We start from the raw sequence: 25,051 nt of genomic DNA on the forward strand, positions 1-25,051 counted from the left end.
GGCGAAGGTCTTTGCTTACTGTCAATAGTACTTACACGATCATTAACTGGTCACTTACCACTGGCGAAGGTCTTTGCTTACTGTCAATAGTACTTACACGATCATTAACTGGTCACTTACCACTGGCGAAGGTCTTTGCTTACTGTCAATAGTACTTACACGATCATTAACTGGTCACTTACCACTGGCGAAGGTCTTTGCTTACTGTCAATAGTACTTACACGATCATTAACTGGTCACTTACCACTGGCGAAGGTCTTTGCTTACTGTCAATAGTACTTACACGATCATTAACTGGTCACTTACCACTGGCGAAGGTCTTTGCTTACTGTCAATAGTACTTACACGATCATTAACTGGTCACTTACCACTGGCGAAGGTCTTTGCTTACTGTCAATAGTACTTACACGATCATTAACTGGTCACTTACCACTGGCGAAGGTCTTTGCTTACTGTCAATAGTACTTACACGATCATTAACTGGTCACTTACCACTGGCGAAGGTCTTTGCTTACTGTCAATAGTACTTACACGATCATTAACTGGTCACTTACCACTGGCGAAGGTCTTTGCTTACTGTCAATAGTACTTACACGATCATTAACTGGTCACTTACCACTGGCGAAGGTCTTTGCTTACTGTCAATAGTACTTACACGATCATTAACTGGTCACTTACCACTGGCGAAGGTCTTTGCTTACTGTCAATAGTACTTACACGATCATTAACTGGTCACTTACCACTGGCGAAGGTCTTTGCTTACTGTCAATAGTACTTACACGATCATTAACTGGTCACTTACCACTGGCGAAGGTCTTTGCTTACTGTCAATAGTACTTACACGATCATTAACTGGTCACTTACCACTGGCGAAGGTCTTTGCTTACTGTCAATAGTACTTACACGATCATTAACTGGTCACTTACCACTGGCGAAGGTCTTTGCTTACTGTCAATAGTACTTACACGATCATTAACTGGTCACTTACCACTGGCGAAGGTCTTTGCTTACTGTCAATAGTACTTACACGATCATTAACTGGTCACTTACCACTGGCGAAGGTCTTTGCTTACTGTCAATAGTACTTACACGATCATTAACTGGTCACTTACCACTGGCGAAGGTCTTTGCTTACTGTCAATAGTACTTACACGATCATTAACTGGTCACTTACCACTGGCGAAGGTCTTTGCTTACTGTCAATAGTACTTACACGATCATTAACTGGTCACTTACCACTGGCGAAGGTCTTTGCTTACTGTCAATAGTACTTACACGATCATTAACTGGTCACTTACCACTGGCGAAGGTCTTTGCTTACTGTCAATAGTACTTACACGATCATTAACTGGTCACTTACCACTGGCGAAGGTCTTTGCTTACTGTCAATAGTACTTACACGATCATTAACTGGTCACTTACCACTGGCGAAGGTCTTTGCTTACTGTCAATAGTACTTACACGATCATTAACTGGTCACTTACCACTGGCGAAGGTCTTTGCTTACTGTCAATAGTACTTACACGATCATTAACTGGTCACTTACCACTGGCGAAGGTCTTTGCTTACTGTCAATAGTACTTACACGATCATTAACTGGTCACTTACCACTGGCGAAGGTCTTTGCTTACTGTCAATAGTACTTACACGATCATTAACTGGTCACTTACCACTGGCGAAGGTCTTTGCTTACTGTCAATAGTACTTACACGATCATTAACTGGTCACTTACCACTGGCGAAGGTCTTTGCTTACTGTCAATAGTACTTACACGATCATTAACTGGTCACTTACCACTGGCGAAGGTCTTTGCTTACTGTCAATAGTACTTACACGATCATTAACTGGTCACTTACCACTGGCGAAGGTCTTTGCTTACTGTCAATAGTACTTACACGATCATTAACTGGTCACTTACCACTGGCGAAGGTCTTTGCTTACTGTCAATAGTACTTACATGACCATCAACTGGTCACTTACCACTGGCGAAGGTCTTTGCTTACTGTCAATAGTACTTACACGATCATCAACTGGTCACTTACCAGTGGCGAAGGCCTTTGTCCACTGTCAACCGTACTTGCATCACCGTCAACTGTTCGCTTTAAATGGTTTAATGTAAAAAAAAATAAAATACATACACAGGGACCAAGAACATCTAAACCAGTGTAAGTGAATTCTGATAATTTAACTCGACACCTCTTAATAAGCTTCACCATAAACATGCCTCGCTTCAATAGAATCATGATACAGCTGATCCCTGGCGGCGGAAAGAGAAAGGGTCGAGAAGACCGTCACTCCGCCCGACCATCATCCAACGTTCTTATTTTGATTGGTAAAATGATATTAGAAGCAACTCCTAGGCAAGGGATTTTTATAGCTAACTTTCACGTGACTCGGTGAAAGTTGAGGACGTGTTCAATTGATGGTGGTGTGCTTTTCGAACTAGTTGCTGACACTAAACTTGTTCAAATATAAGTTAAGGTAAAGCAAATGTTATGTATTCACAAGTCAGTTATTTTCTTAATCTTTTCGTCGATTGCAGAAAATTTGTCTAAGTTGAAACTGGCTTGGACAATAACTTCAGAATTCTCAAAGGCGTTCACACATTCTCAGTACGATAACAGGAGAAAGGTGAGGTTCTTTTAATTCCGAACACAGTTTTGTAACTGACGTCCTGGTGCTCATTTATAGTTATTATTGTAATATTAAAGTTTCTTATAGCAGACGACAGCGACGGACTACCTAACTGCATGTACTATACAGACTTTTTTACCAGTGTTTAAGTGGAAAACATCTCTGACAAAAAAGCTTTTAGTAGAAAGGCGAAGCCTCAAAACTTGTGTTCCTCGTCCGCTAGTATAAACTGGCAGTTTTCATCGCCAAGATATCAAAGAAAGAAATTTCGAGCTACGTTTTCTGGTGTTGACCAACTTTCTCCAGAAATAGCGTCCTGAATGGTCCTATATGTTATATTGTTTAATCTTTCACAGAATTTTCAGTTGATTCCATTGTCTAAATCTATTTCAAAAGAGTATCAAAACCGAGAATCATATTTATGTGCACTACTGCCATCAGTCGGCCAGTCAAATGGATTAATGCCGGGCGAGATCTTGTGAGTGTAATGACGAGAGTAGAAATGGGTTTTACAGTCTTAAGTGAAATGGGATCAAATTCTCTTTAGAAATCACATATCTCCATTACAGATCAGCTTACGATTGACTAAATAGATTCCTCAGGGCCCAGCGACTGATTTTTTGTTAAGCCGAAGGAGGAAGCATTCGGTAGGTGAGTGGTGGTATGATGTGGATGGAAGGCCATCACACATTTCTGAGAGTAACTTGATGCTTCAGGGTTAGGTGAGGTGTGAAAGCTAGCCAAGGAAGGTACTGTATCAAAGATGATGGTCAAGGTGTGGGTCATGTTTCTATGTTAAAAGGATTTATAGTTGGGGAGGGATGTTGCTGCCTAGAGGAACGTTCTATGGTGTAATATATATATATATATATATATATATATATATATATATATATATATATATATATATATATATATATATAAACTAGACAAAGGAGGTCAGGACCTGGAAGGCTAAGAAATATTATAGTCTAATTCAACCGTAACACTGAAAAACCTACCAAATTTTGGGTAGGTTAGGTTGTGGTTTCTTTCTCGAATAACTCAAAAGCTAGAAGACTCAAGTTAGTTCAGTGAAATGCAAGCTAGAAGTTGAAACCAGTGAGACGAAGGTTTACTTTATTCGGGAGGATATGCGTCTCGACATTTCTAGTAATCCCAAGACTTTTTGAAATATATGACTCCTGCATGTTCGTGTTTCCTCCCTTTGTTATAAGTCGTCGTAATGGCCACCATTCTGAGTGTATGCTACTGGCATAACCCTTGAAGGTTTTTCGGCACTCATCACCATAACTGGCTAGAATTTGCTATATAAGATAATGCCCCGTCACAGTGTATGGCTTGAACATTGTACTAAAAGTATGTGGAGTATTTACATATGATGTAAAAAGCTCCTCAGTGAAGGATCGCAGGAAGCTAACCTTCCCAACAAAGCAATAGTTATCCTCGAAATTCACGATTTGGTTCTATGGAATACAACACTCCTAATTTCCCTCAGAACGAAAAATAGAACGATGACTTGGTTCGAGATAAAGCCATGGCAAAATGTTCCAAATCCAGTTTTATTAAAGACAAGAAAGGGGGGAACGTTCTTCAAAAACTGATATTAAAACCGAAGCCATACTTTTAGCAATAATTGGAATGAAAATAAATAAAACGGCAAGCCCTGATAAGTTTTCTTGAGAACAATGAAAGAGGCGAAAAATGAGAAAGTTAAATAAGTCTCTTCTCAGAGTATTGTATTGAAGAAAAACAGCACAGCAGTTTATATTTTACCAGATATACACTTGGTAACACTTGTCATTATATGGAATTGATGTAGCACAAATGTTGAAATTGCTTATTAACTCCAAAAAGTGTCGGTGATTCTGTTAATGGTGAGTGATCATATGAGAACAATATTGTGTTTAATCTGTTGCAGCAGGTAAACCTTGTGGACATTTTGCAACCCAAGAGAACTTTTATCACACGTACATATTTATATCATTGATTTTCATGACTGCATGATACAGTATCCTAAATGTACTTTTAAGTGAATTCTTGATATTCATATATGAATACACGTCGCTGAAATAAAATGCACGTTATTCTGAACCGTATTTTGTCTTATTTTTGTTGTTCAGTAACGTGCATTTCATACAATGCATAATGTGCGTTTCATACCATCTCGAAGTGCTGGTGTTTTGAGTTGGTGGTTAACACGTGAAATGCTCTTGTGACCAAGCTTTGCCTCAATACCTCTCGTTACCTCGTTGTTATAACTACTGTTCGCCATGGATGGAGAACAGCCAAAAGGAAGCAACCCCCCAAAAGGCAAGTCATGCCACAGTTCTGCCTGCTAAAGCTAGAAGTATTGAAATGCCTCCAGTGAGTTTATTTGGTAAACTATGAATTTTGATTGCACTTAGGATACTACATGTACACAGTAGAGTATATTACAATAGTTGTAGTGTGAAAGCGGTATAAAACGTGATTCTTCTCTGTCTAATTGTGAAATGGACGTCTGGGGGAATCATTTTATTTGCAAAAAAATCTATATTGGGAAATTTAGGCATGGAACCTTTTCTTCAAGTAGAGGTCTGATTCGTAAATTACTCTTTCAGCATCTTCTGTACTTTGCTTTCCAAGGCCTGCCTTACTTTGTTAATTATGAAATAACCGTAACTTGTGTCACCTGTCATCGTTCCTCTGTATTACATTTACAGTTCCTAAAATGCACTGAAATTTCTCCACCATCACCTTGTGGATGAACTCTACTTTTGCCTGCATTTGATACTTTGTGTATTGCATTGTTATACTTTGGAGATAATATCTGCACTAACATATCCGACTTGTGTTCAAATGTGAGTATCTAAGAAAAAAAAATATTGTATTTTTTTAACTATTGGACAATAAATTTTGTTTAAATTCTTGGTATTATTAACTACCTTCGTGGTATACAGCCATAGGTCTTCATGTTACAAAGCCATGATAATACGAGTAATATTATATGCAGTCATAACTCTGCATTTTGTGTGTGTGTGTGTGTGTGTGTTCTGTTTTGAAACCAGCACCAGATATGTGGGATGGAGAGCACGTAAGCTCATTGTTATCCTTTCAAGGCATCAGATGGACGAGGAAGAAGAGGGAACTTGATGTTTCCTTCTTCCTTACCTTGTAAAATATATTTAGGAAATGTCTGCAGCAGTATTGCATTCTTGTAAATTTCAAGCTTCGTGGAATTATTTGCCTTCTTGTTCATTATTCATTAAAGGTTTGCTTGATCAAACGCATAGGTTCGAATCCTGGTAGCGGCGGTCGGTCCTCAGTCAACCCAGCTGTTCATCCACCCCTAGGGATTGGTGGATGAAATGGGTATCTGGCTAGGGCTAGGGTGTATGTATATATAGCATTAATGAGATGGCCTTGATTAGGGCCTCAGCTGCCCATGCTGTCTCAGCCAACAAAAAAAAAAAGCCAGTAACCTGTTTCTGAGAAATGTTTTTATGGAGAGCTCATTGAGATTTGTGAACAAATTATCAGCCCAGGCTACTTTCCATATTCTTTGAAATAACATCAAAGATACCATAATGCTGGTATTTAAAGCTGTGTCTATCCTTGTAAAAACTTATAAACAGTAGTGGAGTGTAAAATTAACAGTAACTTGGGTAAAAGACCTCAAAAAGCATCAAACTGCTACAGTTGATACCATTTACCAGTAGCCTACAGGTATTTACAGCAGCCAAAACATTAAACTTACACAAAGAAACATGGATGATTTGTTTCTAAATGTAATTATAGTAGATAAGCTATATATTAGAAGAAATAATGATATACAAAAAAGTTCTAGAGCAGCAACACCATGTCAAAACCTGCAAAAAAAGATTATTTATTGAAAAGGAAAGAATGATTTGGATAATGCAGAATAATTGACAAACTAATGAAAAAAGATATAGGGTGTAAAGCTGATAAAAAAAACAGTAAGTAGATGTAACTCTTAATTGCAAATAGATGAGACAAGTGATGTTGAAAGAATGCAATATGCATTACTGATATACAGGAGGGAAGCAAAAATATATCACAGAATGACTGAGTACTACATTGCATGCAAAACCATTTAATCGGTCAACAAGGAAATGTTTGCTTGCTTTGTAAATGAACCTTTCTACAGCAGTGCAAATACATACTGAATGAAAACTAAGATAGTTAGTGGTGCCTTGCAGGCAAATGATACAACTTTGACATAGAACACAGACATCCATATCAGACTTGCTCTTGCATGGATCAAATAGACATCAGAAAATGCGAAAGTTTACGAATTATTTGCCTTTGCCAGCATCTTATGGAAAATTTCACAGGAATTTAGCCTTGGAAATAGACAGTACTTCCCAAATGGGAAATGGAAGGGTGAATGATTTCTTGGGTTATTCCACAGTTTCTGACAATTAAGGAGGACAGAAGGGCGAGTCAAGAAATGATATGACTACTGACTCAGGAATGAAAAGAGAGGGAGAGTTCTTTGTGGATGTGGACGTTGAAAGTGGAAGCCTTAAATCATTACTAGCACAGACATTACTGTGGAAAGGGACAAGAGATACTGATTTAGGAATGGGAGAAGGAGAAGTTTAAAGTCAGGAGCCTTTAAACACTAAAAGAAACACTGATCCAGGTATGGAGGGAGAGGGAAAAATTGAATGGCAGGAATCCTTAAGCATAAACATTTTGCACAAAAGAGACAGAGCCACTGACTTTGATATGGAAGGAGAGACCATTACCTGGGAGGGCAAAAATAGGTACCTTTGAAGGAATAGTAGTCCCAACAGTACCATACGGATGCAAGGCATGGGCTAGAGATAATGTTATGTGGAGGGGGGGTAAATGTATTGGAAATGAAATACTTAAAGATAATATGTGGTGTGAGATGGTTTGATCGAGTTAATAATGAAAGGGTAAGAGGGATGTGTAGTAATAAAAGGAGGAGGGATAAGAGAGCTAAAGAGGATGTGCTGAAATTGTTTGTACATGTGGAGAGAATGGGTGAGGAAAGGTTGAGAGTATATATATATATATATATATATATATATATATATATATATATTTAGGAAAAGACAACAAAGGCCACATTCGTTCACACTCAGTCTCTAGCTGTCATGTAACAATGCACTGAAACCACAGCTCCCTTTCCACATCCAGGCCCCACACAACTTTCCATGGTTTACCCCAGACACTTCACATGCCCTGGTTCAATCCATTGACAGCACGTCAACCCCAATATACAGCATCGTTCCAATTCACTATTCCTTGCACGCCTTTCACCCTCCTGCATGTCTAGGCCCCGATCACTCAAAATCTTTTTCACTCCATCTTTCCACCTCCAATTTGGTCTCCCACTTCTAGTTCCCTCCACCTCTGACATATATATCCTCTTGGTCAATCTTTCCTCACTCATTCTCTCCATGTGACCAAACCATTTCAAAACACCCTCTTCTGCTCTCTCAACCACATTCTTTTTATTACCACACATCTCTCTTACCCTATTATTACTTATTAGATCAAACCACCTCACACCACATATTGTCCTCAAACATCTCATTTCCAGCACATCCACCCTCCTCCGCACAACTCTATCCATAGCCCACGCCTCGCAACCACATAACATTGTTGGAACCACCATTCCTTCAAACATATCCATTTTTGCTTTCCGAGATAATGTTCTCGACTTCCACACATTCTTCAAGGCTCCCAGAACTTTTGGCCCCTCCCCCACCCTATGATTCACTTCCGCTTCCATGGTTCCATCCGCTGCCAAATTCACTCCCAGATATCTAAAACACTTCACGTCCTCCAGTTTTTCTCCATTCAGACTTACCTCCCAATTGACTTGTCCCTCAACCCTACTGTACCTAATAACCTTGCTCTTATTCACATTTACTCTCAGCTTTCTTCTTTCACACACTTTACCAAACTCAGTCACCAGCTTCTGCAGTTTCTCACATGAATCAGCCACCAGCGCTGTATCATCAGCGAACAACAATTGACTCACTTCCTAAGCTCTCTCATCCACAACAGACTGCATACTTGCCCCTCTTTCCAAAACTCTTGCATTCACCTCCCTGACAACCCCATCCATAAACAAATTAAACAACCATGGAGACATCACACACCCCTGCCGCAAACCTGCATTCACTGAGAACCAATCACTTTCCTCTCTTCCTACACGTACACATGCCTTACATCCTCGATAAAAACTTTTCACTGCTTCTAACAACTTGCCTCCCACACCATATATTCTTAATACCTTCCACAGAGCATCTCTGTCAACTCTATCATATGCCTTCTCCAGATCCATAAATGCTACACACAAATCCATTTGCTTTTCCAAGTATTTCTCGCATACATTCTTCAAAGCAGACACCTGATCCACACATCTTCTACCACTTCTGAAACCACACTGCTCTTCCCCAGTCTGATGCTCTGTACATGCTTTCACCCTCTCAATCAATACCCTCCCATATAATTTCCCAGGAATACTCAACAAACTTATACCTCTGTAATTTGAGCACTCACTCTTATCTCCTTTGCCTTTGTACAATGGCACTCTGCAAGCATTCCGCCAATCCCTAGGCACCTCACCATGAGTCATACATACATTAAATAACCTCACCAACCAATCAGCAATACAGTCACCCCCTTTTTTAATAATAAATTCCACTGCAATACCATCCAAACCCGCTGCCTTGCCTGCTTTCATCTTCCGCAAAGCTTTTACTACCTCTTCTCTGTTTACCAAATCATTCTCCCTAACCCTCTCGCTTTGCACACCACCTCTACCAAAACACCCTATATCTGCCACTCTATCATCAAACACATTCAACAAATCTTCAAAATACTCACTCCATCTCCTTCCCACATCACCATTACTTGTTATCACCTCCCCATTAGCCCCCTTCACTGAAGTTTCCATTTGTTCCCTTGTTTTATGCACTTTATTTACCTCCTTCCAAAACATCTTTTTATTCTCCCTAAAATTTAATGATACTCTCTCACCCCAACTCTCATTTGCCCTCTTTTTCACCTCTTGCACCTTTCTCTTGACCTCCTGCCTCTTTCTTCTCTTTCACTAATAATCTTACTTCTTAATCCAACCACTCACTACCCTTTCTAATCTGCCCACCTCCCACCTCCCATATATATATATATATTTTTTTTTTTTTTTTTTTATACTTTGTCGCTGTCTCCCGCGTTTGCGAGGTAGCGCAAGGAAACAGACGAAAGAAATGGCCCAACCCCCCCCCATATACATGTATATACATACGTCCACACACGCAAATATACATACCTACACAGCTTTCCATGGTTTACCCCAGACGCTTCACATGCCTTGATTCAATCCACTGACAGCACGTCAACCCCGGTATACCACATCGCTCCAATTCACTCTATTCCTTGCCCTCCTTTCACCCTCCTGCATGTTCAGGCCCCGATCACACAAAATCTTTTTCACTCCATCTTTCCACCTCCAATTTGGTCTCCCTCTTCTCCTTGCTCCCTCCACCTCCGACACATATATCCTCTTGGTCAATCTTTCCTCACTCATCCTCTCCATGTGCCCAAACCACTTCAAAACACCCTCTTCTGCTCTCTCAACCACGCTCTTTTTATTTCCACACATCTCTCTTACCCTTACGTTACTCACTCGATCAAACCACCTCACACCACACATTGTCCTCAAACATCTCATTTCCAGCACATCCATCCTCCTGCGCACAACTCTATCCATAGCCCACGCCTCGCAACCATACAACATTGTTGGAACCACTATTCCTTCAAACATACCCATTTTTGCTTTCCGAGATAATGTTCTCGACTTCCACACATTCTTCAAGGCCCCCAGAATTTTCGCCCCCTCCCCCACCCTATGATCCACTTCCGCTTCCATGGTTCCATCCACTGCCAGATCCACTCCCAGATATCTAAAACACTTCACTTCCTCCAGTTTTTCTCCATTCAAACTCACCTCCCAATTGACTTGACCCTCAACCCTACTGTACCTAATAACCTTGCTCTTATTCACATTTACTCTTAACTTTCTTCTTCCACACACTTTACCAAACTCAGTCACCAGCTTCTGCAGTTTCTCACATGAATCAGCCACCAGCGCTGTATCATCAGCGAACAACAACTGACTCACTTCCCAAGCTCTCTCATCCCCAACAGACTTCATACTTGCCCCTCTTTCCAAAACTCTTGCATTTACCTCCCTAACAACCCCATCCATAAACAAATTAAACAACCATGGAGACATCACACACCCCTGCCGCAAACCTACATTCACTGAGAACCAATCACTTTCCTCTCTTCCTACACGTACACATGCCTTACATCCTCGATATATATAATGTGTGTGTGTGTGTGTGTATGAGTGAATGGGCCATTCTTCATCTGTTTCCTTGCGCTACCTCGCTGATGCGGGGAACAGCGATCAAGTATAATAGAATGAATATAATAAAAATACATACACATACAGAGACATATACATACATACACATACATATTCATACTTGCCTTCATCCATTCATTTATACATTATTCATGTATATACAATTGTTACAAGATCTCTTTCCAAAGGCCTCTGGAGCCTAAGGCTGCACTACTTCAGTTAGCAGGGTAATGTGGACCTCTTTTGAGAAAGATTCTTTGATGGTCTGTACTCCCAATGATAGAACCTCACAATAAGTAATTTTTTTTAAACAAAGACCTTACAAAGATGTTCAGAACAAATCCGAGACCATACTTTCTCCTCAAGATTGCCTTGCCAAGGGGGTATGATTAAGGAAAGGAAGTCTAGATAAGTCTGAAAGGTTTGAACATCTAGAGAATCATGTGGTAGTCACCCTGGTGTGGCCATACAGCTGGCAGGATGACGGCATCATTGCTGGGTAGCTAGAGCCAAGACCACTGAATGGGTGGTGAGTGAAGGTGGGAGTCATCAACCTTACCAAAAGGTTGGAGGGTTAGAGGATTTCAACCTCTGGAGATTAAGAAAATTCTCTTTGCTTACAGTATAGACAACCCTGGAAAAAAAAGTACTTTTCCAAAGTGCATTGTTTAAATGGTACCACTTCATCACTATGCCTTTCAGCCTTTGATTTACAATAATATCTCTGTTGTGATAAAAATAACACCATGTAAAGTACTAACAATGCTTGAATAAAAATTGGAACACTGTATGTTCCTTACACACATTCTGATATTTCCAACATTTTCTGTGAGTAGTACTCTAACATCTGAGTTTCAGTATTAACAGTTGATATTTTCCAAATGTTAATCAGTATAAAAAAATTGGAGTGAAGGAAGATGAAATAGAGGCCATAAAACAGTTAATTTATTTGTAGTTTAATTAAAAACACATAATTTCTTAAAATCTTACATTCAGTGTTGGGTTTAAATGACTAGAATGTTAAGTCAGTTACTAAAGAGCATAAAAATGGTTTTAACAAATGGTAGAATTTTGATACACATGGATATATGATATTCAGTCATTTTATATTCAAATTACTCTCACTTCTTGTAGAAGCAATGGATGCATTACAAAAATAAATTTTATATTTGCTGAAGGTAACCCCTAGCCTTAAGAAACCAAACTTAACTAAAGATTACAAGGAGATTTTGTTAGTCAAACTGTACTACACTTCATTCCTGAGAAATCTGTAAGCCTCCACCCAGCTCATGTGCCCTGGATCACAACCTGCAGCAAGGGACAAATGCAACCGCCACACTAATCCTTCTTTTACAACAATGTCCAGCATAACAATGTAATTTAAGAAGTACATACTTCAAAGAAATTTTACAATATTACTCTACTAAATGACAAAATTCGAAAATAGCCCACCATTAGCCAGTGGTACCGTACGGGACACCAAAAAAGTTAAGTGGTTTGTACCAAAGCATTCCCGCCTTTCCTTACATCATTCTCCTCTTGAGTGAAGCAGCAGCTCAACTTGTCAACAACCACTTTGTCAGAGGATGCTCTCTGTTAACCATAGAGGAATCAAAAGCCTTCCATCTCATCACTTCTCTTAGCATCACCCCTCTTCAACCATTCCTGTGTATGTTGTGATGTTACTGCTTCCTCTCTGTTCTACAGGATTTATTTTGGGCCTCTGTTCTTGAGAGCTGTCTGTCTAAGTCCTCTCCCATAAGGCTTGTTACCCAAGGCATGCATCGGGCTGCTGTTTTCCACAGTTTGTGTGTGGAGACTAGCCACTTGAGGATTGACTATTATGATACCTCCTCCCCTTGAAGAGTGAAACTGTGGAAATCTCGTCCTTTCATTTTCCTCTCTTCCTTGAATCTTTCTACCTGTAGGAGTCAGGTCTACAAACAGAGCCTTTAATTCCCTTCACCCAAGATAGTCATTGATTGGCATATGTTTGTTCATGACATTTTGGTTACTGAAATAAAAGATAAGGGAGCGGGGACAGCACCCACCTCCCATTCTATTCTCCATCTCAAATATCCAATAAGTCAGTATAAGAATTTGAAGTTGCCTTATAGTTACAAAGCCTTAGAGTTAAATATGCACCTAAAACTACTGACCTACCTATGAAACTGTACAGTGAGTTCTGCCCTGAGCTAGCCATACCCCGATGCTCTATCATCAGTGCCTCCCTCCATCAAAATGCCTTATATAGTGGAAGACTTCATGTGTGTCCCTGGTAATGAAGTCAACAAACCCACAACCTCTTGATGAGTTGTAACCAATTGCTGTTGCCCTGATCCCCAGCTTAGGTGTTTTGTTTTTAAATGGGTTTACATAGACAATGCTAGCTCTAGACTCGATCATTTGATAATACTAAAACCTCGTCTACTACCCATTGCCTCATCAGCTTTCTAGACTTTATTGCACCCAAAAGAAATTTGCCTCTTACCATCATTGACTTTACCAAAGATTTTGGGCTACAAAGAGAGGCCATTACATGGCTTGATGGCTTAATCAGCAATCTGACTAGGCTGTATATTTCTGAGGGGCCATCTGTTCCTTCCAGTTGCTGACCTTTGACATCCTGTTGGGCAAAAAGATGGGACTCTTGTACCCTAATGAGACAAAGCACATTAGGGCATGAAACTCCTCCCTTCTTAATCTTATTTTGCCTTCATTTCTACTCAGAGTCATTTCAAAGCTGTATTTCAGTGAGTCAAGCACCATCATGAAAGGAAAGTGTTCTGATTAGGCTTCCTCATCATAATATGAAACTTTTTGGTTTTTAACTAAAAGTACCCCACAAATTGTGTAATTCAATTTTTCCTTCTCTTTTTTGATGTGATCAATCTTTAGTTAAGTCTCCACCTCCAACTTATAAACCTACTCTTTTCAGAGAAGGTTTATCTTCGAAGTCTGCACTGGATGATTCCACATCCAGTCCCCCCCACCACCACCACCACCACTTACCGAACCTATGCCTTCTCCAGTATTTTCCTTGTGCATGGTCCTTCAGGTTCACTCCCTGCAACTGTGGGCAAGTTGCATACATCAAAAGGCATACTTTTGTTTCACAAATGAGTGTGGTTCTGGACTAGCTGTACCTAAAATCCCAAGTTTTCCCTTCTTTTTGGAAGCATACCTTGGTTTAGCCTAATCGTAAGAGAGGAGATCATTCAAACCCTTCTCATTATCACCCTTAGTTCTACTGCCTCCCAAGTCTTTGAAACTCACCTCAACTTTCTTTTCTTAAAAACTTGCATTTCACTACTTTATGTCTTCTACTGCCTCCCAAGTCTTTGAAACTCACCTCAACTTTCTTTTCTTAAAAACTTCCATTTCACTACTTTATGTCTGATCATCATTAGTTTCCAAGGTCTACGGATCTCTCTTCTATGTGACCCACTTCTGGTCCTCCTTTCTTAGGCAGTTTGATGAATCCTTTGTCATGACACTCAATGCCTCTAGAATATTTGACAGGATGTATCACAAGTCTTTGCTTGATGAACTTTATGCTTTAATATAATATGCTACTCTCTCTTCCCTAATGCACAGTTTCATTTCGTCATTCCATTGCACTTGTCTCACATGAAGCAACTCTTTCCACTTTGCCTGTGGTGTCATTGAGGATTCTGTTCTATCTTCTAACCTCTTTCATCTCTCCCAAATTGACTTTTCTTCAGCCTTTAACCCCGTGCATTCTGCACACTTTAGGCTGTAACTTATTTCCTTCCCCTCCATAATCAAACATCCATTCTTTATCTTGCACAGAATATATCATCTAACTTGAACCTGTGCAACATCTCTGATTGGGGATATGTTAGCTGGTTAAATTCATTGGTGTAAAAATGCAATTTCTAACAATGTTTCTAAATCTCAGTAATTTTGTACAACAGTATCCATTTTCGAAATGCTATAGTTCAACCCTGCACTAATATAATCATGTTAGGCAAAACTATCTCCTTTCATTTACCAAAGAAACTCCTCATGATTAAAGTCATGCAAAATCTGAATCCAAAACAAGATTGCACTCCCAATAAGTGTTTTTAATGGATGAGAGCTGGAGATTGATAGAGTTTTCCCCATTTGTTGCACATTCCCTTATTTAATTTTAATGTGAACCTGAAGGATGTTTGCCAATGTAAGGATGAATTCTGATATTTCCAAAATAGGTGAATGTTAGGTCGATTGGATAGCTATGCATTATACTGCTGTGGTGTTTTCTGTGTGAAAACAAGTGCACTTGGCTTTTGTGTGATTTCTGAAAAACCTTTGGGACAATTAGTTCTTTGATAGTGATGTACAGATGTTTTTCCTTTTCTTTCCACTTGCCCTCATTATATTAACTGAGCTGGTAAAGAATAACAGCTCTATTACAATCTTAAAACATCCATTGAAACATTCAAGGAGGGATCTATTATAAGAGGAAGGTTTACAGGTAGCTGTTCTATCAACACCACTGACATTCTTGGTAAAGTTGATGGATAAGGTCTCTTCCCATTGCATGAAAAAACTTGCTGAACAAAAAGAGTGATTTGTTTCTTCCTTATTTTTTCCCATGGAGTCAGAGTAACCCACAGATTGTACTTTCCTCATGATTTAAATTGCTGTCTGGAGTAATTTTTTTCTATTTGACAACCGACTGCCTAGGCATAGGTAGTTTTCAGTACTTTAGCTTCACTCTAAAGGTATTGAGCATTCTCACTCAAAACCCTACATTCTTATCAACCCATATGATCTAAACCAACTTTGGGCTTATGAACCCCATAGAAAAAAATTATATCTAGGAAAAAAATATTGGTTGGCTGGCTGGCACCTCAGCTGACACCCTACATCCTCCCATTTTTTTTGGTGGCATTTCATGATCTGTCAAACAGAAAACTCAACACCTTTTAATGTTCAGTATCTAGCCTTAGTTGAAGCAGGCATTCCTGAGCGGACTCTTCTGTAACCAGGAAACTAAATGTCCTGGTGGGCTAAGATGATTATTCTACCACTTACTCAAAGCCCTTAAAAACTAAGGCATTTCCTGAATCTTGGTGCTGCTGGGGTTGTGCCAATATGCATTCCTAAGTTGATTCTGACAGTTCAGAAACCAAAGGGTGTAGCTTGTTTGACCATACTTAATCCTCTCACAGTAAAAGGTCTTTGCAGATATGAATGTGTTCAGCAATGGTTTGTCGAAGGATCACACTTCCCTCATCTTAAGTTTTCACATTAAGCCCTGGACCAGTTTTATTACACTACAGTATATCTAGACATGTTACATATGAATTCTGCAAGAATAGGGGATGGAAGTTGGCCTCTCTGATGATGAGATATGGAAGTTGAGTAAATTCAGAACCAGTTGTGACTTCTTTCAGAACCCTTTCATGATAACTTGATTGTACTTTTCTCTTTATGTATGGCTCATGAGGCAGACGGCACTCTTTTGTCACCAAGTTGAATTGCAAGCAGTAAATGTCTACTTATCTTACATGAAAGCTACACCAACTTTATAAACTTTAATGAAACCTTTGAATGTTGATTATTTTTTCAATACTTTAGATATGTTCAGACCTGCTTGGTACAGTACTGTCTTTGCAAGAAAACTCCATGACACCCACTTGAAATAAGACTCATGCATCAAGTTTTATTTGCAGAAGAAATTCAACCACAAGCTTAAGGTGGGATGTTATGTCTGGCAGCATGGTACAGTCTTAAAAGTGATGTGAAATGATTTACCACCTCATTTACCCAGTGGTATTGAGAGTGGAGCTCCAGGATGCAACTTTTGTTCTTTGTCCTTGTGTTTAGCAATGTTTTTCCTATGTATGTTCCAGGTAAAATTTTTCCTCTTCCAATTACTAACATAGGTCCTTAAATTTGTGCAAAGTTTACTGTCAAGACACTTTGTTTATTCTGCCTTATAATGTCATCCCGACCTGAAAAGCAGAATCTGGTCAGCCAATAAAAACCAGTAAGATTACCAATAACCTGATGAAGCATAAGGTGTTGAAAAACCCAGAGCTATCAGATTATCAGTAGCCTTACTGATCTTCCTAAGTTGACCAGACCCAGCTTTTTGTGGAGGGATGGCTTTAACAGGAAGAAAATCTCAACTGTACATATTTTCTAGCTTCTAAGCAAGAATACAGGCCTTTTCTTCCTGGGAAATTGTTCAAGACCCATGGTTAGTTACTGGTCAGTGAAACTATCACCCAGAATACAAACACTGAAAATATCCCTAAAAGAGAAGAACAAGCAAAAGTTGCATCCCTCCACTCTCAGTACCACTGGGTAGCTCAGGTGGCAAATCATGTCATGTGATTTCTAAGACTGTACCATGATATCAGAAATGCAAACAGGTACAGTTTCATGTAATAGGGATTGTTCTGCAAACACATGAATGCCTTATTTTAGAAGATAATTGACATCTTTTCAAAGGCTGTATATGAATTGTTTATAAAAGCTGCAGTGTGTGCTGACAAACACTGACTTATTGGATACAGAATTTATGGTGCAGACTTAAAAACATTTTCTTTTTTAATCACAAATAATCAAATATTATACGAACAAATGTCTGTTATAGTGCTTGCATATCAACTACCCACATAGTTTCCAAAGCAAGGGAGGTGGTATTCAGTGAAACCCCTATCATTTCAACTTCTTTGTAATTACCTACACTGTAGAACCATATTTATGAATGTCATCAAACTCTTGTGCAAGTCTAGGTACAGAAATACCAGACCCTTCACTAAGCCATTTATCTGATGCTTCTGAGACTGAGTTTCAGTGATCCTCCAAGCACCTCCACACCAGTTTCTGCAATTGATGAAATCAAAGACTATTCTTCTGCCTCTCCTGAGGTATTAACCCTATCCCTGTAATATAATACCCTTTTTTACTCACCATCAACTACAGCTGACCAAATTCTACTACCATTATTTCAACTTCTATGCAGTCATGTGGCACAACCCTAGACTACACATACAGTTTGGGATTTGAAACAATACTTTTTGCTAAGTTCAGTAAAATTACAGTTGCAATATCAGTAGAGACTTATACAAACTAGTATATTGGGAAAATAAAACCTTACAGATTGTTATAATTTGTCTGATCTTAAAAGGGAGAATATCAGCAAAAAGAGAGGGATACTTGATATTTTACCGTCCTATACATCATACTGAATTATATGCATGGTAACAGCAAGTAAGCGAGTGCCAGAGCCTCTGAGATGCTTATGAACAGGGCGTGTTTATCAGCCAATAAGAATTCCCATGTTTGCTTTCAGGATAGTTATGTGAATTGTACTCCAGCAAATTTTTTTTTTTTATACTTTACATGAGTTCAAAACACAGCTGTGTGGGGTATAGAGTGACCTAGTATGTATGGACAGAATACTGTTAGGTCCTTTCTGAATAGGGCATTTTTATTTGTAAATACTAATACTGTGAGTGAACTGCAGGGTGCTTCCAGTACACAAATTAAATTAGAATAAGAGCATATAGTGACCAAACTAATATTCTATTATCTATTCATTAAACAACTGGATGAAACTTTGCATTCACTTTAGGTTCAAAGATCAAGCTTTACATTTTAAGATTACTGTAACTGTTACATTAAGTATCCCTCTCCTATGCATTTCTTATTTCTTGAACAGGCTCAAGATGTGACAGCATGTGAAAAGAGAGGGCAAGGAGATTATGAGATATGTGGTGCAACAAAAGATGAGTGCATTATGCAGAGGAAAGAGATAGAAAAATAACAGGACATGCTGAAATACTGGTAAGTTCAATACACTGTAATATCTGTACTTGCAGTTAAAAGTCAGAGTAAAATATAAATTTAAATTAACCAAGAGGCTAATGATGGAAATTTGGAAAAATTTGGCAGGTTTAACATACACAAATGCAATATACAAATGCTCTTGAAGTGCACTGGATTTCAATTTTTTTTCTTATGCATTGGGTGGGTTTGATAACCTGTAATCTGCTCAACTGGATTATCTATAAGTTGTTAACATGAAAAAGTATAACTTTCTGGCCAATTGTCTTGAAATTTGCAATGTCCTTAAAATAAGGATATGAGGCCTAAGCTGCATTTCAGTTAATTAATGATGTTAATAACCTTTCAGTAGTTACAAAGAGTATTTCTGGAATGAAAGATTTCAGATACTATACAGCAGCTGCTCCAACCAAAATCAAAGCAATGGTACAATGCAAGCCTCCACTCTCTTTAGTACACATGCACATGAATTTCCAAAAAGTCTTAAAAACTTATGCTTTGTGTGTGCCAGTAGGCATACACGAACATGTTCATTCTGACAAATGCATAGACTAATTATAATTAGCATAAGCATCCACTCGTGGAACAAAGGCAATATGTTAAAGGAGGCAAAACAGTGAGAAGAGAAAGGAATGGAGCCAAGTGGAGAGAGAGAGAATAATAAAGGTCATCCAAAGAATTTACTAAAAGCTATCAGCGTCTGGGGTAAACCATGGAAAGTTCTGTGGGGGCCTGGATGTGGAAAGGGAGCTGTGGTTTCGGTGCATTATTACATGACAGCTAGAGACTGAGTGTGAACGAATGGGGCCTTTGTTGTCTTCCTAGTGCTACCTCGCGCTTATGAGGTGGGAGAGGGTTGTTATTTCATGTGTGACAGGGTGGCGATGGGAATGAATGAAGGCAGACAGTATGAATTGTGTACATGTGTATATATGTATATGTCTGTGTGTGTATATATATGTATACGTTGAGATGTATAGGTATGTATATTTGCGTGTGTGGACGTGTATGTATATACATGTGTATGTGAGTGGGTTGGGCCATTCTTTCGTCTGTTTCCTTGCGCTACCTCGCTAACGCGGGAGACTGCGACAAAGCAAAATAAATAAATATACTATCAGCAATGCACAATTGGATTAAAAGTATGGATTCAGTGCATTACTTTTTCCCATAAAATGAATGTGTATCCTTGCTAAACACTTTAGAAAACCATTATTTTGTGTGTACACCTGCAAATGAACATGCATCCAATGAGACATGCAGAGCAATACAATACCCCTTGCATTTGGTATTGATAATAATTATCAAAGAAGGTAGAATAAAGATATTCTTATGTGGCCGAGAGAAATTTGCTGGAAAGGAGTAAGCAGAAATTTGCCAAGTAGGTGACCCATATATTTCCTTCTGGTACAGAGTAAAGTATTTTAGTGCCTCAGCTAGCACAAAAGACTACTAGACAACCAGTGAAAGGAAATACATACAGTGTGTGCAATGCACTTTACTAGTAATGTTAATACAGTATATGGACAGTGTATGTATGTATCAGCAGCAAAGTATTCAAAGCAAGCTGGTACATAAAAGTGCACAACGAAAATTTCAGTCACTGTACAATGTCTAATGTTGGACTCAACAACATATTTCAAAATGTGTAAATTCTTATATTACACTGCTTAACACAAAAGCTTAAACAACTGCCTTCTCACAGCCCTATCAAAAATTAAGCAATTAAAACCTAAACTGAATGAAGGTGTTCCACAGGTGAGGGAATTCATTTGCTCACAGAAAGAGTACAGAAAAGAGCATTAGAGCAAATGAATCTGAAAGGGTTATGCAACACTAATATCAGTAATTATCTAGTTTGAAAAGTGACAAAGCATGAAGTAGGACTACGGAATGGGAGGTGTCATAGTTGTTACTCATCTAGAAAATTACCGAACGGAAAATCTAGACTAAAACCAGCCCTGTAATAATTCCATAACAGTGATTCCATTAAACATATGTATGAGTCAATTGCCCAGCCATCATCAGTTCAGAAGTGTATGTTACTCATAACTCTGAATATTTAAGATGATATCATGCTCTGCATTATAATGACCAACTCAGAATATACACATGTTAATCTCCTTTCTAAAAACAGTACTATGTTACAGATATTATATTTTGTATAATTTCAAAATGTAAATTTTTTCATGTGGCAGGGTGCGTGATGTCTCCATGGTTGTTTAATTTCTTTATGGATGGGGTGGTTAGGGAGGTGAATGCAAGAGTTTTGGAGAGGAACAAGTATGCAGTCTGTTGTGTATGAGAGGGCTTGGGAAGTGAGTCATTTAATGTTCGATGATGATACAGTGCTGGTGGCTGATTCGGGTGAGAAACTGCTGAAGTGGTGACTGTGTTTGGTAAGGTGTGTGAAAGAAGAAAGTTGAGAGTAAATGTGAATAAGAGCAAGGTTATTAGGTTCAGTAGGGTTTGAGGGACAACTTAATTGGGAGGTAAGTTTGAATGGAGAAAAACTGGAGGAAGTGAAGTGTTTTAGATATCTGGGAGTGGACTTAGCAGCAGATGGAACCATGGTTTCGGTGCATTACAAATGACAGCTAGAGACGGAGTGTGAACAAATGTGGCCTTCTTTTGTCTTTTCCTGGTACTACCACGCTGGTGGGGGGGATACTATTCCATGTGTGGCGGGGTGGCAACGGAATGGATGAAGGCAGCAAGTATGAATATGTACACGTGTATATATGTACATGTCTGTGTATGTATAAGTATGTATACGTTGAAATGTATATGTATGTATATATGCGTGTATGGGCATTTATGCATATATATGTGTGCATGGGTGGGTTGGGCCATTCCTTGTTTGTTTCCTTGCACTACCGTGCTGATGTGGGAGACGGTGAGTAAGTACAATGAATAAAATATAAAATTAATATATATATATATATATATATATATATATATATATATATATATATCCCTGGAGATAGGGGAGAAAGAATACTTCCCACTTATTCCCTACGTATCGTAAAAGGTGAATAAAAGGGGAGGGAGCAGGGGGCTGGAAACCCTCCTTCCCAGGCTTTAATTTTCCAAAAGAAGGAACAGAGAAGGGGGCCAAGTGAGGATATTCCCTCTCAGGCTCAGTCCTTTGTTCTTTACGCTACCTCATTGATGCAGGAAATGGATATACACTCAGTGGCCACAGAGGATGAATTTTCATGGATACACCCTATTTAGGTGGTGAACTGGTGTTTTAACCCCTTACTAAATGAGTGCTTTCTTTGATGCTTACAGGACTCGGTCTGCATAAGAGAAGTAATATAGTACTGAAGAAAAGATTAATGCCCTTAGACTCTAAACTCCTTAGCATCAACAACAAAACTACAGAGTTTCATGATTTTGAGATTATTTGCACTATATTTTTGCAAGTGTAATGTTAAAAGTAGTCAAACAGCATTGTGAAAATATTTACATCAATAAAATTTCCAGCACCATACTCACATATACAGCTTCTTGAAGATTTGTGAAGTTTGTTGTCTTCTTGCTTTTAATATATAACATTCATCTGCTGACTTCAACATCACTTAAAAAAATACTGAGTAGGCATTTGCATTTCATTTTGTGTAATAAATTACAAATAATAAAAGTGGATGAATACCTGATACCTGACAGGAAATAGCACTCAGAGGGATAATTTCCTATAAGTGTCATGACCTACGACATCTCTCACCCAAAAATCTTCTGGGAGCACTATAACTTCATGAAACTTTTGTGTTCCTTGTACTACACGTAGTTTTGGTAATAACCACTTATATTTTTGAACATCTTGATCTGTGTATATATGAACTGCTGATGTGGTGTGAGCCTGTACCATATTCAGTACATCTGAGCTATTCTTAACTGGGATATTAGGATTACAAGATATCCGGTCACGTATAACTTGATCAAACTCAGATCTTACAATGCCCGCATGGCCTATTCCATGGCTTAGCTCAAGAAATACCCATCGGAAACAAACACCATACGCCTGGGCAAAATCACTCATGTAATAAAAATTGCTTTTGTTTCTGTATCTATTTGTAGGACTATCTGATATTACATTAATTTTGCTTTTACCTGCCAGGACTAAACTAAGCAAAATATTCTCCATACCAGCCCAAACAGCAGCTGTTGTGTAGTCCTTACTGTCAGACATTGCAATCACAGCCTGAGCACCACCATGATTCCAGAGGTAACCTGTTAGAATGGTTAGGATTGTTGCAATATCTGCTGAGCTAGACTCAGGCCCTGAACTGTGATATATAGGTAGTGGGGAACAATCCAAGTGTAAAGTAACTTCATCTGTTGAGTGCATGGCTCTTTCTCTCGCTAATTTTGCAGCTTCTAACTGACAAAATGTTCTCTGTATATGAGATTTCAACAGGCTAAGTTCCTCCAAAAATTTTGCCACAATAATGCCCACTGGTTCGCTAACTTTTCGTCGCTTAGAGTTTATTGTGCCACTACAGTTTCGTTCCCAAGCATCATAAGACAGTATGTCTCTAGAATCTCTCATTGTACGGAGTTGTGCCATTAGAATATTCTCCTTTTCAGCATCATGCAAGATGTCTCCTAATTCTAGGTCATTCATCTGGATTATTCCTGATGAGTTTAATTTCTCAAATTTGAGATCTGGATTAAGACAAGGAAAGCAGGTGCATGTTTTCCAAAAGCATGGACTGGGCTTCAGCACATTACTTGGCACAAAATTAACAAATGTTTTATAATTACAGAGCATTCCATGTTCTGCAACAAACTGTTTATGGAGAATTGAAAGGTAGTGCATACGATACCTAAGTCCCGGTGCTTCTTCTAACAGGTTAGATGAAGGGAAACATGCTTTTGATATATCTTCCCGCAACATAAATTCTTTCACTAAGTGTGGCACATCAAAAGCACTTGGTTTACTTTGTGGACGTAAAGGAAAACGAATGTTTGGAGTCTGAAGATCTACTTTACTGTTGCTGACAGAACCTGTTACATAAGGTTCTGTCTTGATGCGACTTAAGACATTCCAAAGCATATGAGAGGTAGCTATCTGCATTTCAGGTTTGACATTCTTTTCCTCCATCTCAATTCTGATTTTTTCAACTTGAGCTCTCTCTAGATCTATAATTTCTTTTGCTCCTTTTAATGCCTCCTGTTTCTTTAATTCATTTAATCTCTCTCTGTGCTGCAACCCCTTTATTTTTTCTCTCTTTTCCATCTTTTTTTCTTGAGCTAATCCTCTCTTAATCTGCTTTTTTATATCTACTAACTTCTCCTCTGATTGAACTATTTCTTCTACTTTTACCTCTGCTCTTGTTAATTCACTAAATTTCTTCTTCCTCGTCATCACTTTCATGTTTTCAGTTTTTTTTCTTTTCTTATTGTCTGCTTCAACTGCTTTGATCTGTTTCTTTATTTCCATCTCCCATTCCTTTTTCTTTAATTTCTCCTCATCATCATCATCATTCTCCCTCTTAATTTCAGTCTTCATGGCTGTCATCTTCAGCTGCTTCAACTCGTGTCTCCTATGTCGTCTTCTCATATTTATTAGTATATTCTGCACTTTGGTCATTTTTGCTCTCTCTTCATCTATAATTTTTTGCATCTTTTTGATGTTCAACCTATGTCTAGCTAACTGATGTTCAAGTTCCTCTTTGTATTTCATTTCATTATCTTTCTTTACACGATGTTTAATATTTTTTCTGACATGACAAGAGGGCTTTTCCTCTTTCTCCTTTTTGATCTGCTTCCCTGTGGCATTCTTCAACTTGTCTGTTAGTTCTTCAAAGCAGCTTTTCATCATTTTGGTGTTATGGGGATCATCAGTTTTGGCTGACAAGATCCATCCTGTTAAGAGAAATATTGGTCTGTGAATAATTATGCAAAGTCACTAACAAAAAGAAGACTCATTTGTACCACTGTAATATTTTCTCCCTATTACAGGAAAACAATACCTCCTGAACAATGTGCATAACAATCCTAACTACAGTCCTCTATGATGAGATTTTGCTAAAATGGCAAGGCTATAGTGTAGTGCTTACTAATATATATATTTTTAGTCACCCCTTAAACAATTTCTTTCATAGTCCTGGTGTTACCATGGACCTCTTTCTAAAAGTTACTACAGTCAAGGCTGTGATACTTTCAGCAGCAGGGAAATGT

General features: G+C 38.6%; 1 protein-coding gene and 1 long non-coding RNA gene across 7 annotated transcripts in view; one reads left to right on the forward strand and one right to left on the reverse strand.

Moving 5' to 3' along the window:
- The first annotated feature begins 1,939 nt into the window (after positions 1 to 1,939).
- On the forward strand, positions 1,940 to 22,356 carry LOC139745770 (uncharacterized). 2 transcript variants are annotated; one of them, XR_011711948.1, is made up of 3 exons: positions 1,940 to 5,001; positions 18,738 to 18,862; positions 22,157 to 22,356. It is a non-coding gene; the product is annotated as an uncharacterized lncRNA (long non-coding RNA). The 2 variants fall into 2 exon arrangements; XR_011711944.1 differs by having other exon boundaries at positions 1,940 to 4,947.
- LOC139745749 (uncharacterized) overlaps positions 11,986 to 25,051 on the reverse strand; it is a 33,073-nt gene continuing 20,007 nt past the window's right edge. For all 5 annotated transcript variants that reach the window (XM_071656273.1, XM_071656288.1, XM_071656296.1 and 2 more), the window contains one exon: positions 11,986 to 24,736. In XM_071656273.1, coding sequence (XP_071512374.1) covers positions 22,545 to 24,736 — 2,192 coding nt within the window. In that variant the 3' untranslated portion in view covers positions 11,986 to 22,544. The remainder of the gene's footprint in view (positions 24,737 to 25,051) is intronic.

Source organism: Panulirus ornatus, chromosome 4 (assembly GCF_036320965.1).
Source record: "Panulirus ornatus isolate Po-2019 chromosome 4, ASM3632096v1, whole genome shotgun sequence".
NCBI lineage: Eukaryota > Metazoa > Arthropoda > Malacostraca > Decapoda > Palinuridae > Panulirus > Panulirus ornatus.